Raw genomic sequence first — 13,944 nt, forward strand, 5'->3', positions numbered from 1 at the left:
GGAATTTCTTGGTGCTTGGAAAGCTATCTTGTTTGATTGAAGATGAGAATGAGATGATGGTGTTATTGAAACCTGCATATAGTGTCTGTGAAGCCCACTTATTATGGGAATCAGGAATTTGGCACAGAGATGAGAGCTCTGCTCAGTTCACACAGATGCTCTATGAACATGGCCCTAACTGCTAAGAGGCAATCAATGCATAGCCTTTTGAACTTTACTGGTTTTATAAGAATACATTTTGATTTTGCATTTATTGATAACTTATTCCTTTTATTCCTGAGCAGTATTCATTCCATGGCTTGGCCATACCACAGTTTGTTTATAATTCACCAGTTGAAGGACAATTGGGTTATTTCTGGGTTTTGGCAACTTAAAACTCTTGTAACATTCGTGTATAAGTTTTTGTATGAACATAAGTTTTCAATTCTTAGGTAGATAGCTAGAAGTTTGATTGCTGTGTTGTAAGGTAAGTGCATGTTTAACTATAAAACTGCCAAACTTTCATAAAGTGGTTATACCAGTTTCAGTTCCTACTAGCGTTTTCCTTTTCTGTATTCTTGTTTATACCTGGTATTGTCAGTTTTTTATATTCTCTTTTACCTAAGCCCAAATAAGTTGTGTAGGGGTTTCTCATTGTCATTTTAATTTGCATTTCCCTAATGATGTTGAGCATGTTTTCATGTACAAATGAACATGGCACATAAGCCATCTGTAGTAGTTTCTTTTGAAGAGCAGAAGGGTTTAACTTTACTTTTGAGGAGTCTAATCCATTTCCTTTTATGTTTAGTGCTTTTGGCGTTCTAAAAACTCTTTTCTACTCATTCATTTTGATCTCTCAGTAAATGTTACAATTCCTTACAACATTTAAACTAAGAATGTGGGGAATGCTTTGTCTGTACAGCCCCTGACTAGTATTAGAATTATCTTCAGAGATGAGGAGTTGCCCAGTCCAGAAGGGAAGGGTAATTCTCATCCACTGCAGCTGCTCTTTTTTTTTTTTTTCCCCCTAGATATATGTGGTATGTGAGCAGCCTCTTAATTTCCAAGGCTATTTTTTTAATCCACTTTCCTTTTGTATTGTTAAGGGATAAAATAAGAATATATTGTAAATCAGCCTCTCTGAAATTTCAGAATTGTGCTATTATTTGTACCCCTACATCTTTAAGAAGAAACTTGTAACCAAGTGTAATTTTTGTTTTCTTTCAGTGGTGGGATCAGCAAGTTGACTTTTATACTACTTTTTTGCACCATTTGGCACAGTTGGTGCCAGAAATTTATTCTGCTGAAATGGACCCAGACTTGGAAAAGCAGGAGGAGAGTATACAAATGTCTATATTTACTCCACTGGAATGGTATTTATTTGGAGAAGATCCGGATATTTGCTTAGAGAAATTGAAGCACAGTGGAGCATTTCAACTCTGTGGGAAGGTTTTCAAAAGTGGAGAGACAACGTACTCTTGTAGGTAAGAATTAGAAATTTATAGGATTAGTTAAATTCAGTCTTGATATTTTGTATTTATGATGTATTTTTAAAAATTTATTACTGGGGCGCCTGGGTAGCTCAGTCAGTTGAGCGTCTTCAGCTCAGGTCATGATCTCACGGTCTGTGAGTTTGAGCCCCGCGCCGGGCTCTGTGCTGACAGCTCGGAGCCTGGAGCCTGCTTCAGATTCTGTGTCTCCCTCTCTCTCTGACCCTTCCCCGCTCATGCTCTGTCTCTCTCTGTCTCAAAAATAAATAAACATTAAAAAAAAAAATTAAAAAAAAATTTATTACTATTTATAGTATACTTAATCCTACTTAATTAACTTCCTTTTATTACGCACTTATAGGTCGGTTTTTGCTTGTACAGCTTGTTTCTGAACGTATGACTTAAATAGTTGTCTCACTTTCCTGTTCTCTAAAAGTATATAATGGATAGATTTTTGTCTTGTTTTTAATGTAGTCCACATACTCTTAATATGAAACCCTGGGGCCAGTGTATTTCTGAATTCTGAACTCTTCTCCAGCAGAGTTAGGGCAGGATCCTATCATCAAACATAGCATTTCTGTAAGAAATCTATGAATATTCACAACAAATTGGTATGGTCTTCACATCATTTCACGTCATTTTTTCCTACCAAGTGAGATTTGGTATCAGGGGATTGTGGACCTATAGCAACAGTTGGAATTAAGTTGAGTAGAAAAGGCCAGTGGTAGGGAAACTGAAAGCAGCCTTAGGGTTTTGGCCCTTTGCGAGAGCAGTTGCCTTACAAATCATGGTAGCACAGAGGCGCCTGGGTGGCTCAGTCAGTTAAGCGTCCGACTTCAGCTCAGGTCATGATCTCATGGTCCATGAGTTCGAGCCCCGCGTCGGGCTCTGTGCTGACAGCTCAGAGCCTGGAGCCTGTTTCAGATTCAGTGTCTCCCTCTCTCTGACCCTCCCCTGTTCATGCTCTGTCTCTCACTGTCTCAAAAATAAATAAACGTTAAAAAAACAAAAACAAATCATGGTAGCACAGAGAACGGTTTTACTCCCTGCTCCTGCCTGAAGCTTTCATCTTTTAGATCTTAGTTGCACTTTAGTTTTAGAGAGTTTTTTCCCTTTACTAGAGGTAGTTTAGGTTAGGAGTGAATTTTTAGACTTCATAAATTCAGAGAATTGGCTTTTACTTCCTGTAATTCTAGGTTTGACTGGTTTATGTGTAGTTAATAGTTGTTTAGAACATAGTATCATTACCCTATTCTTTTCTTAGGAAAAAAGTCAGCTTTTATATTTTGTGTACTATTTTGCTACATAGGTACTAAGGTTTATCTTCTTACATAAATTTTAGCTGAAGCCTAGTCTGTTTCAGCTAAAGCACAGTAGACATTTGTAGATCTCATTTCTCCAAAAGTGTCATGGAAACATTTTTAATTGTCACAACTGGGGAAATGGTAACGGCATCTAGTGGGTAGAGGCCAAGATTGACACGTAAGCATCCTGCAGTGTGCAGGACAGTCTCCTCTATTCCCAGCAAATAATTATCCAGTTCAGAATGTCAGTACTGCTGAGGTTGAGAAAATTTGCTCTAAATTGGACAGTAGATAATGTATGCTTTCGAGAGTATTATTAGGCTATCTTTATTTCCTATTAGCCTTTAAAATCATTTTTAAAACAGGGGTGCCTGGGTGGCTCAGTTGGTTAAGCATCTGACTGAAGCTCAGGTCATGATCTTGTGGTTCATGAGTTCAAGCCCTGCATAGGCTCTGTGCTGAGAGATTCTGTGTCTCCCTCTTTCTCTGCCCCTCCCCTGCTCACGCTCTGTCTCTTTCTCAAAAATAAGCATTATATATATATATATATATATATATATATATATATATATATATATATAATTTTTAAAACTTTCCAATTCCATCTCTTCCACTCTTCTAAATCAGTATTTTAAAAATTAATTTTCCACTTTTCACCAATTTATGTTGCTTCTAATGTTTCCCTGAAAAATGTTAAATAAGATTTATGTGCATTTTAGGAGTTATTAGGGAAGAGATTAAGAGAGATTGAATTTTTTTTTCATTCATTCAGTAAATATTAATTGAATACCTACCATGTGCCTGGCACTATTCTGGGTGCTTAGCACGTATCATTCATAAACACAGTCATAAACATTCTTGCCCTTAGGCTGCTTCTATTCCATTTTTTTTCTTCTTTTTTAAAAAAAATTTTTAATGTTTATTTTTGAGAGAGAGAGAGTGCTAACGGGGGAGGGACACATGGAGAGGGAGACACAGAATCCTTAGCAGGCTTCAGGCTCTGAGCTGTCAGCACAGAGCCTGATGCGGAGCTTGAATTCAAAGACCCCAAGATTATGACCTGAGCCGAAGTTGGATGCTTAACCGACAGAGCCATCCAGGCACCCCAGGCTGCTTGCATTCTAATGAATTGTGTCTTTATTCAAGCCTCATTTACCAGTGAACTATCAGTGTTTGTAAAAATATGTTTTTAAATGCAGTAGGGTAAGATGATGACAGATAATGGGAAAAAAAGCTAGTCATTTTTCACAAAACTAATCTTGAATTGCAACTTAACAGTCTGAAACCAGCTAAAAGCTCAAAATAATGAGGTTGATTTAAGAGGCAAAAACCAAACATCCAAACTTACATATTCAAATATGGCTCAAGTTATTTGGAATTCAGTTTTTGAGACATTTTCATATTCAGTTCGTGTACCACACGGGAAACTCATTCACATTATATTATAGTCATATCTTAAGCATCATTGACGTCTTCTGAATTTTGGAATCTAATTCTCAATCTTTTTCAGGGACTGTGCAATTGACCCAACATGTGTACTCTGTATGGACTGCTTCCAGAATAGTGTTCATAAAAATCATCGTTACAAGGTATGAAAATAGATCCATAAAATCTCTAGATTAGCAGGAACCTGGTGGCCATCTGGTCCAAATACCTGACCAGTAATTGAACTCCTGCTATAATAGTTCTGATAACTGAACCTTTAGCTTTGGTTAAATATCACATAATATCACCTCAAGATGCAGCCTTTTGTAATTTTTTGTGAGATAGGTCATTTTTGTACAAATGATTGTATAAACCATATGAACCCCTTAAACAACTGTGAAGCAAACACCTGCGTAACCACTGCTTAGGTCAAGAATAAGGTGTTGCCAGCTCTCAAAGGCCTCCCATTTGTCCCTTCTCTCCCCCCTTGTGATAACCTTTCTCCTTTCTTCTCTCTTGTGTGATAATCTTATTTCTCTTTTAACTTATCACCAAATCACACTGAATAATTTTGTTTTTGAACTTTATATAGATGGAGTCATGCTGTATCTTTTTCTTATTGAATAACTTCTTTCACCCAGTGTTATGTATATAGCTGTAGTTTGTCCACTGACCTTTATGGTGTTCAATAATCCATGTTGTCCTTACTCATTGTACTGTATATGGATATGTAGATTGTTTCCAGTTTGGGGCTATCATGAGCAATTTTGCTATGAACATTCCTATTTGTGTATTTTGTACACATGTACAGTAGTTTCTCTAAGATATATATCTGGGATAGAATGCTGAATTCTAGGGTATATGAATCTTCTTTAGTTGTAATAAATAGTGTCACATTGTTATCCAAAGTAGTCATACCAGTTTATGGGCTCTCCAGCAGTATGTGAGAGTTCCCATTGCTGCACATACTTGCAAGATTTGGTGTTGTCACTCATTTTAATTTTAGCCAATCTAGTGGGTTTATAATAGTATCAAATAGTGGTCTTAATTTTCATAATCACTAACGAGGTTGAGGACTTTTTCCTTTTCTCTTACATCATTAGACAGCTTTGTTATTCTGAGCTGATATGTATTTCTCAAATAATTGTATTGGTTGTATATTCTGGGCTTAGACAGATGTTGTTGATGTTATTGATGTTTTTCTTTAACATCCTGTTAAACATGCCTAAAGTCTTGTGTAAGTGTGTATAATATTTCAAAGTTAGGTCTGTGCCCTCCATAGAATTCAAAGTGCTGTTCAGGTAATTAGACTGGCCTCAACATTACTACTTCTATTTCAGGAAGTGATGGGCCATAGGCATAGATTATGGGTATTATTGTACACACAAAAAAAAAATGGATTGAGGAACCTATGATATAGTATGATTAAAATGTTTTCCCAAGATTGGAAAGCTAACCACTGATGAGATTTTTAAAGTTAAGCATTGGTTAAATTCTTTTTTTTTCTTAATTAAAAAAAAAATGTTTATTTATTTTTGAGAGAGAGACAGAACACACGAGCAGGAGAGGAGCAGCAAGAGAGGGAGACACAGAATCTCAAGCAGGCTCAAGGCTCCGAGCGGTCAGCACAGAGCCCAATGCGGGGCTCGAACCCATGAACCATGAGATCATGACCTGAGCCAATGTTAGACGTTTAACCGACTGAGCCTCCCAGGCACCCCAAGCATTGGTTATATTCTGTATTTCCTCGTCAGCTTCATTAATTATAGTATTTCTTATGTTGGAGAACCAAAGAAAGAATGCCAGTAGTAGAGACAGGAGGAAGTTGTTAATTTCTTCCCATTTTTACTGTAGGAGACTAATGGGGAGAGATAGTAAAGGCTCAAGACCAAAGTTTTCCAGTTCCTCAGATTTAAAGACTTCTAAGCCTATGCTTTCTAAGCTTTGGGAGTTTGTGGGTCAGTACAATTTCCAAAAACACTGGATATGACATAGAGTTTTCAAATTTTTCTTTGGCCAAGTAAGTTCAATTTTAATTTTAAAAAAGACACATGAACAGCAACCAAATATACCTACCATCTTATATCATTTTATAAAGGAAAAGATATTTTAATTCCAAGAAAGTAGGATAATCCCATTATAAAGACTAGTTCTTTAAACTGCATACATGTAGGGGCACCTGGGTGGCTCAGTTGGCTGAGTGTCTGACTTGCTTTTGGCTTGGGTCTTGACCCCATGGTCATGGGATTGGGCCCCATGTTGGGCTCTGTCTGTGCTAACAGCATTGACCTTACTTGGGATTCTCTCTCTCCCCCTCTGACCATCTCCCCTGCTTGTGCCACTCTCTCTCTCTCTAAAAATAAAAATTAAAACAAAAAAACAAAAGGCTGCGTACATGTAGCTCTGTGAAAGAGCTCACTACGGTTTTTCCTGTACTGGTTTTTCTGTGGACTGGTAAAAACCTATTTGTTAAATTTTGGGAACCTTTCACTAAGCTACCTTCAAGTTTTTAAAGCTAACCAGTTTATATTGCTACTGCAAAGCACTCTTTTATGGAGTATACTTAGGTTTACTATCTTGAGGTCTTTCAGAACTCTTCTTACAGAGGGTGCTTACATGGCTTACTCATGAATCTTTGGGTCATCAGAAGGATGGGCTATTTTGTGACTAATATAAGATTATGTCTGTAAGCTTTAAAGAATATTGCCCATCAAAAGTGAGTGTGAAGAGAAGAGAACACTTTTGATGAGAGAATAAGTTGGTGAGATTTTTAAAGAAAAGCAAGGGAATGACTAATAAACATAATTCAGGCAAGTAGTAACCTCCAGGGCAGGTAAGAGGATGGGACTCTGGATTATTATACACAGGCAGCTTCAACAGTAGTAATACTTTTTTGGGTTGGGTGCTGGGTTCATGGGTATTCATCTCACTGTTATATTTTGTAACTTATCTATACACTGTGTATACTTTTTTGTATAATAAAACACTTCATAAAAGAAAAAAAATGAAGCCATTAAAAAAAAAAGATCAGAAGAAATAAGAAAGGATATGTGTTGCTTCAGAGAAGAGGAAGAAGAGTAATGACGGGACAGACTGAAGATTGAACACTATGAAGACAGGACCAAGAAAAACCTTTAGTGATATAATAGCCCCAAACAACCTGAAAACAAGAAAATAACAAAGTTGAAATTTGAGCTATTTGTTCTACTGTGTGTAATGTGACCCTTCATGATTTCTAGGTTCTCTGCAGTTTACCTCTTCAGAAAACCTACAGTAAATAAATAAGATCTTAGGATGTAATATATAACATGGTGACTATAATTGATAACACCATATTTTTTAGTTGAAATTTGCTAAAAGAGTAGCGTTTAAATGTGCACACACAAAAAAAGTGTGTATAAAAAGAGAGAACATACTGCATTACTGGTTTTTAAAAACACCTAAAAGCTAATCTCTGCATTTTCTCCTCAAAATAAAAAAGCACCCACTGTTAAAGATTATCTAAAATCTTTTTTCTTCTCTTTTTCTTCCTTCCTTCCTTCCTTCCTTCCTTCCTTCCTTCCTTCCTTTCTTTTTCTTTCTTTTCTTGTCCTTTCCTTTCCTTTCCTTTCCTTTCCTTTCCTTTCCTTTATTTTCTTTTCTTTTCTTTTCTTTTCTTTTCTTTTCTTTTCTTTTCTTTTCTTTTCTTTTCTTTTCTTTCGTGAGCCAGGGAGGGGCAGAAAGAATCCAAAGCAGTCTGGGTGCTGTCAGCACAGAGCCTAAGATGGGGCTCAATATTGCCCCATGATACCATGACCTGCACAGAAATCAAGAGTCAGATGCTCAACCAACTGAGCACCCCTAAAGATTTTTATTATTATTTTTTAGCCTTCCAAGGGTTAATAGTGCTCTGATTTTTGTGACTTGCTCAGTTTTTAATATTTTCAGTATTAATTCACGTCCAAATTGGCACCAATTGTCTAAATCTCCTTCAAGATGTTCTTTTTTTTTTTTTAAATATGTATTTATTTTTGAGAAAGAGACAGAGTGTGAGTGGGGGAGGGGCAGAGAGAGGGAGACACAGAATCCAAAGCAGGCTTCAAGCTCTGAGCTGTCAGCCAGAGCCCAATGCAGGGCTCGAACCCACGAACCGTGAGATCATGACCTGAGCCGAAGTCGGACGCTCAACCGACTGAGCTACCCAGGCACCCCAGGATTATTTTTAGCGTAGATAAATGTTTCCTTTATCTAAAATGAGGAAAGTGAGTTACAAAAAACAATATATAGGCATACCTCATTTTATTGCATTTCACCTAATTATGCTTTGTAGACTGTGTTTTTTACAATTGAAGGTTTGTGGCAATCCTGAGTCAAATAAGTCTATTGGTACCATTTTTCCAACAGCATTTCCTCGCTCTGTGTGTCTGTGTCACATTTTGGTAATTCTTGCAGTATTTCAGACTTTTTCACTATTATTATACTTGTTATGGTGATCAGTGATATTTGGTGTTGTAATTGTTTGGCGCTGTCACGAACTGCACCCATGTAAAATGGCAAACTTAACTGATACAGGTGTGTGTGTTCATTCACTGGCCATTTCTCCATCTCCCTCACTCTACTCAGGCCTACCTATTCCCTGAGATTCAAATGTATTGAAATCATGCCAGTTAATAACCCTGCAATGACCTCTAAGTGTTCAAGTGAAAGGAATAATCACATGTTCCTCATGTTAAATCAAAAGCTAGAAATGATTAAGCTTAGTTGGGAAGGTATGTTTAAAGCTGAGTTGGGCTGAAAGCCAATTTGCTAAGTGTGCTAGTTTGCTAAGTTATGAAGGCAAAGGAAGAGGTTTTATTTTTTTATTTTTTTTAATCTTTTTATTTATTTTTGAGACAGAGACTGAGCCTGAGCAGTAGAGGGGCAGAAAGAGAGGGAGACACAGAATCCGAAGCATGCTCCAGGCTCTGAGCTGTCAGCGCACAGCCCAACCCGGGGCTCGAACTCATGGACTGGGAGATCATGACCTGAGCTGAAGTCAGACACTTAACCGACTGAGCCACCCAGGCGCCCCCTGCCTTTTTTTTAATGTTTATTTATTTTGTGAGAGAGAGACAGGGTGAGCGGAGAAGAGGGTAAGGGAGAGAGAAAGGGAAACACAGAATCTGAAGTAGGCTCCAGGCTCTGAGCTGTCAGCACCGAGCTTGATGGGCACTCAAACTCAGATCTCAAGATTATGACCTGAGCCAAAATCAGGCGCTTAACCCACTGAGGCATCCAGGTGCCCCGAGAAAGTCAAACAGCCTTATTGCTGTTATGGAGAAAATCTGAGTGTTCTGGATAGAAGATCAAATCAGCCACAGCATTCCCTTAAGCCAAAGCTTAATCCAATCCAGAGCAAGGCCCTAACTCTCTTCAGTTCTGTAAAGGATAATATAAAGTGCAAGGTGAAGCAGCAAGTGCTAATGTAGAAGCTGCAGCACATTATCCAGAAGATCTAGCTAAGATCATTAATGAAGGTGGCTACACTCAACAACAGATTTGCAATGTAGACAGAATAGTCTTGTATTGGAAGAAGATGCCATCTAGAACTTTCATAGCTAGAAAGAAGTCAATGCCTGGCTTCAAGACTTCAAAGGACATATTGACTTTCTTGTTAGGGGTTAATGCAACTGATGTCTTAAAGTTGAACCCAGTGCTCATTTACATTTTTTAAAATTTTGTTTATTTTAAGTAACCTCTACATGCAACATGGGGCTCAAACTCATGACCCCAAGATCAAGAGTCACATGCTCTTCTGATGGAGCCAGCCAGGCACCCCTACACTTCTGAAAATCCTAGAGCCCTTAAGAATTACACTAAATCTAGTTTGCCTATGCTCTATAAATGGAACAACAAAGCCTGGATGACAGTATATCTGTTTACAACATGGTTTACTGAATATGTTAAGCCAACTGCTGAGACCTACTACTCAGAAAAAGATTCTTTTCAAAATATGACTGCTCATTGACAATGCACCTGGGTAATGAAGAGCTCTGATGGAGATGTACAATGAGATGAATGTTGTTTCATGCCTGCTAACACAACATCCATTCTGCAGCCCATAGATCAAGGAGTCATTTCAACTTGCAAGTCTTACTATTTAAGAAATACTATAGTCCTAAAGCTATTGTTGTTATAGATGGTAATTCCTCTAATGGATCTGGGAAAAATACATTGAAAAGTTTATGGAAAGGATTCATCACTTTAGATGCCATTAAGAACATTCATGATTTCATGCGAAGAGCAAGAAACATGAACAGGAATTTGGAAAAAGTTGATTCCAACCATCATGGATGACTTTGAGCATTTCAGGACTTTGGTGGAGGAAGTTAACTGCAAATGTGGAAATAACAAGAGAACTAGTCTGTGAAGTGGAGGCTGAAGATGTGACTGAATTGCTGCAGTCTCATGATCAAACTGTAATTAATGGATGAGGAGTTGATTTTTGGTAAATGAGCAGAGAAAGTGGTTTCTTGAGATGGAATCTATTCTTGGTAAAGATTGTTGAAATGATGACAAAATATCCCATAAACTTAGTTGATAACTTAGTAGCAGGGTTTGAGAGGATTGACTTCAATTTTGAAAGAAGTTCTAGTGTAGATAAAACATCAAACAGCATTGCGTGGAACAGAGGAATTGTTCATGAAAGAAAGAGTCTATCAGTGTGGCGTACTTCATTGTCTTATTTTAAGAACGTGACACAGCCACTGCTTCTTCAGCAAACACCACCCTGATCAGTCAGCAGCCATCAACATCAGGCTAAGACCCTCCACCTGCAAAAAGATTACAGTTCACTGAAAGTTTAGATGATGGTTAGCATTTTTAACAATAAAGTATTTTTAAATTAAGGTATGTATATCATATTTTAGACATAATGACACTTAAAAACTTAGACAATAGACTACAGTGTAGTATAAAGTTTATTTATTTTGAGAGAGAGAGCATGTGTGTGAGCAGGAGAGGGACAGAAAGAGGGAAAGGGAGAGAGAACCCCAAGCAGGCTTCACACTGTCGGTGCGCATGAAGCCTGATGCAGGGCTTGAACTCATGAACCTTGAGATCGTGATGTGTGCCGAAATCAATAGTTGGATGCTCAGCCAACTGAGACACCCAAGAGCCCCTCTCATGGTGTACTTTTATATGGAAAAAGCAAAATATGTTAAATTATGCATTCGGTTTTTGGTGTTTCTTTTAAAACATATTGTGTATATAATATTTAACCATAATTTATTTGAACTATTTATCTATTATTGGGGGAATGTAATTAGGATTCAGTTTCTTTTTTTAATGATAAGCATTGCATTGTTGCTATAAACATCTTTATGTGTGAATCACTTTTCTATATGTCGGATTATTTTCTTAGGATAAGTTCTCAGAAGTGGAATTATTGGATTAAAAAGTAAAGACATTTCAGAAAATAAAAAAAAACAAGCCACAGACTAGACGCAAGTCTTTGCAATACACGTATGTGATAAAGGAGTGGTATCCAAAACTTACAAAGTACTCTTAAATAATAAGGTGAACAACACATTTAAAAAACGGGCAAAAGATCTGAAACAAACTTAACCAAGAAAATATATAAATGGCCAATGAGTACATGAAAAATGCTCACCACCATATGTTATTAAATTAAAACAAAAATGAAGTACCACTCCACACAGAATGGCCCAAGTCCAGCATCAAATGCTGCTGAGTATGGGAGCAACAGAAACTCTTATTCATTGCTAGGGAAAATGCAGAATAGTACTTTGGAAGACAGTTTGGCAGTTTCTTATAGAAGAATACTGGGGTGCCTGGGTGACTCAGTTGGTTGAGCATCCAGCTCTTGATTTCAGCTGGGTCATTGTATCCTGGTTCATGGGATCAAGCCTCGTGTAGGGCTGCCAGTGGGCTGTGTGCTGGTAGCACAGAACCTGCTTGGGATTCTCTCTCTCTCTCTCTCTCTCTCTCTCTCTCTCTCTCTCTCTGCTCCTGCCTTGATCTCACATGTGTGCTTTCTCTCTCTCAAAATAGATAAAAAAAAAAAAAAGGAGCACTTGGGTGGCTCAGTCAGTTAAGCATCCAACTCTCGATTTCAGCTCAGGTCACGATCTCACGGTTTATGAGTTCATGTCCCACATTGGGCTCTGTGCTGACCTCACAGAGCCTGCCTCGGATTCTCTGTCTCCCTCTCTCTGCCCCTCACTCACTTGGTCTCTCCCAAAAATAAATAAACATTAAAAAATAATAAAAATAAATAAACATACTGTAACCATACAATCCAGGAGTTGTGTTCCTTGATATTTACCCAAATAAACTGAAAACTTATGTCCATACAAAAAAGTGCACAAGAATGATTATAGAAGCTTTATTCATATTTGCCAAAATTTGGAAGCATCCAAGATGTCCATAATAGATGAATGGATAAACCAACTTTGGTATACCAATACAATGGAATATCCTTCAGTGATAAAAAGAAATGAGCTACTAAAAGAGAGGGCAAGACCTTAAATGCATATTACAAAGTGAAAGAAGCCACTGTGCAAGGCTATATACTGTGTGATTCCAGCTGTATCACATTCTGGGAAAGGCAACACTGTGGAGGCTGTAAAAAGATTAGCTGTTCCCAGGGCCTGGGAGATGATGGTGGAAGGGGTGGAGGAATGAATAGGTGGAGCACAGAGGGGGTGTTTATTCTGTGTGATACTGTAGTGGTATATACATGTCATTATTAATTTGTTAGAACCAAAAAAGTGTACAACACAGAAAACCCTAATGTGAATTATGGACTCTAGTTAATAATAATGTATCAAAAAATAATGTGTCAACTTTGACTTCTCAGTTGCAACAAATTACCACTCTAAGGCAAGCTGTCAATAGTAGGGGAAACTGTGTGGTCAGGGGAGAAGGAATATATGGGAACTCGGTATTTATTGCTTAATTTTTCTTTAAACGTACAACTGTTGTAAAAAACAAAAGGTTCTTAGTATATTTTGCCTAATTGCTTCAGGAAAGAATTTTACTGAATGTGTTACAAGTAGTGGTACAGAAACCTTCAGAACCTGCAAAAACCTTTAATCCTTTAAACAGAAAATTTTCAAACTGAACCCAGCTTAAAAAAATGTTTTCCCAGTTTTATTGAACTGTATTTTTTTAAATTTAATGTTTCTCTTTGTTTATTTTGGAATGGTGGCTACTTAACTTTGCCATATTCCTGGATAATAGGAACAAGGTCTTTGTTTATTTTGCCACCATCCTTGCTGAAAGGACAGGGTCGTTGGTTTGATAAGTAGATTAAATTCTAAGAAGCAAAGATCACAATAATGTAACTTTGATCGAATAAAACCAAAATAGTGGCTGAGTTCATCTAACTAGGGTCTTTTTGTATCTTGGAAGCTGATAACAAACTAGGCCAGCTTATAACCGGTATCATTTTATTGAACACATTCCAGAGTCAATTAGAATAAATGTGGAGAAGAAAACAAAGCCCACTACCTGTCTTCTTTTTCCGTGTCCCCTTCCTGTGTATGTCTCTATCTTCATTTGCTAAATTGCAATGATACATTTATGTACCCTTCATCCCCATCTGACCATAAGCTCTCCAGGACAAGGCCCAGGTCTCATGTACTTTGTACCTTTGTGTCTTTTGTAGTACCTGAGACATAAATGCTTTCAACAAATGTTTCTTGAAATGTTAGGATCCAAAGGACTAACACTAAGGATCCATAGACCTGATGTCTAACAATTAA

At 37.5% G+C, this 13,944-nt stretch overlaps 1 protein-coding gene and 1 long non-coding RNA gene across 2 annotated transcripts in view; one reads left to right on the forward strand and one right to left on the reverse strand.

Moving 5' to 3' along the window:
• Positions 1 to 13,944, reverse strand: part of LOC113601798 (uncharacterized) — a 92,232-nt gene that overhangs the window by 19,346 nt on the left and 58,942 nt on the right. The gene's annotated exons all lie outside the window — the stretch shown is intronic.
• The window catches only part of UBR1 (ubiquitin protein ligase E3 component n-recognin 1), a 130,707-nt gene that overhangs the window by 18,413 nt on the left and 98,350 nt on the right, over positions 1 to 13,944 (forward strand). Inside the window, exons 2-3 of the mRNA XM_015064866.3 lie at positions 1,207 to 1,463; positions 4,284 to 4,362. Of these exons, the coding sequence (XP_014920352.1) occupies positions 1,207 to 1,463; positions 4,284 to 4,362 (336 nt within the window). The remainder of the gene's footprint in view (positions 1 to 1,206; positions 1,464 to 4,283; positions 4,363 to 13,944) is intronic.

The sequence above is a fragment of the Acinonyx jubatus genome, chromosome B3, assembly GCF_027475565.1.
Source record: "Acinonyx jubatus isolate Ajub_Pintada_27869175 chromosome B3, VMU_Ajub_asm_v1.0, whole genome shotgun sequence".
NCBI classification, from domain to species: Eukaryota; Metazoa; Chordata; class Mammalia; order Carnivora; family Felidae; genus Acinonyx; species Acinonyx jubatus.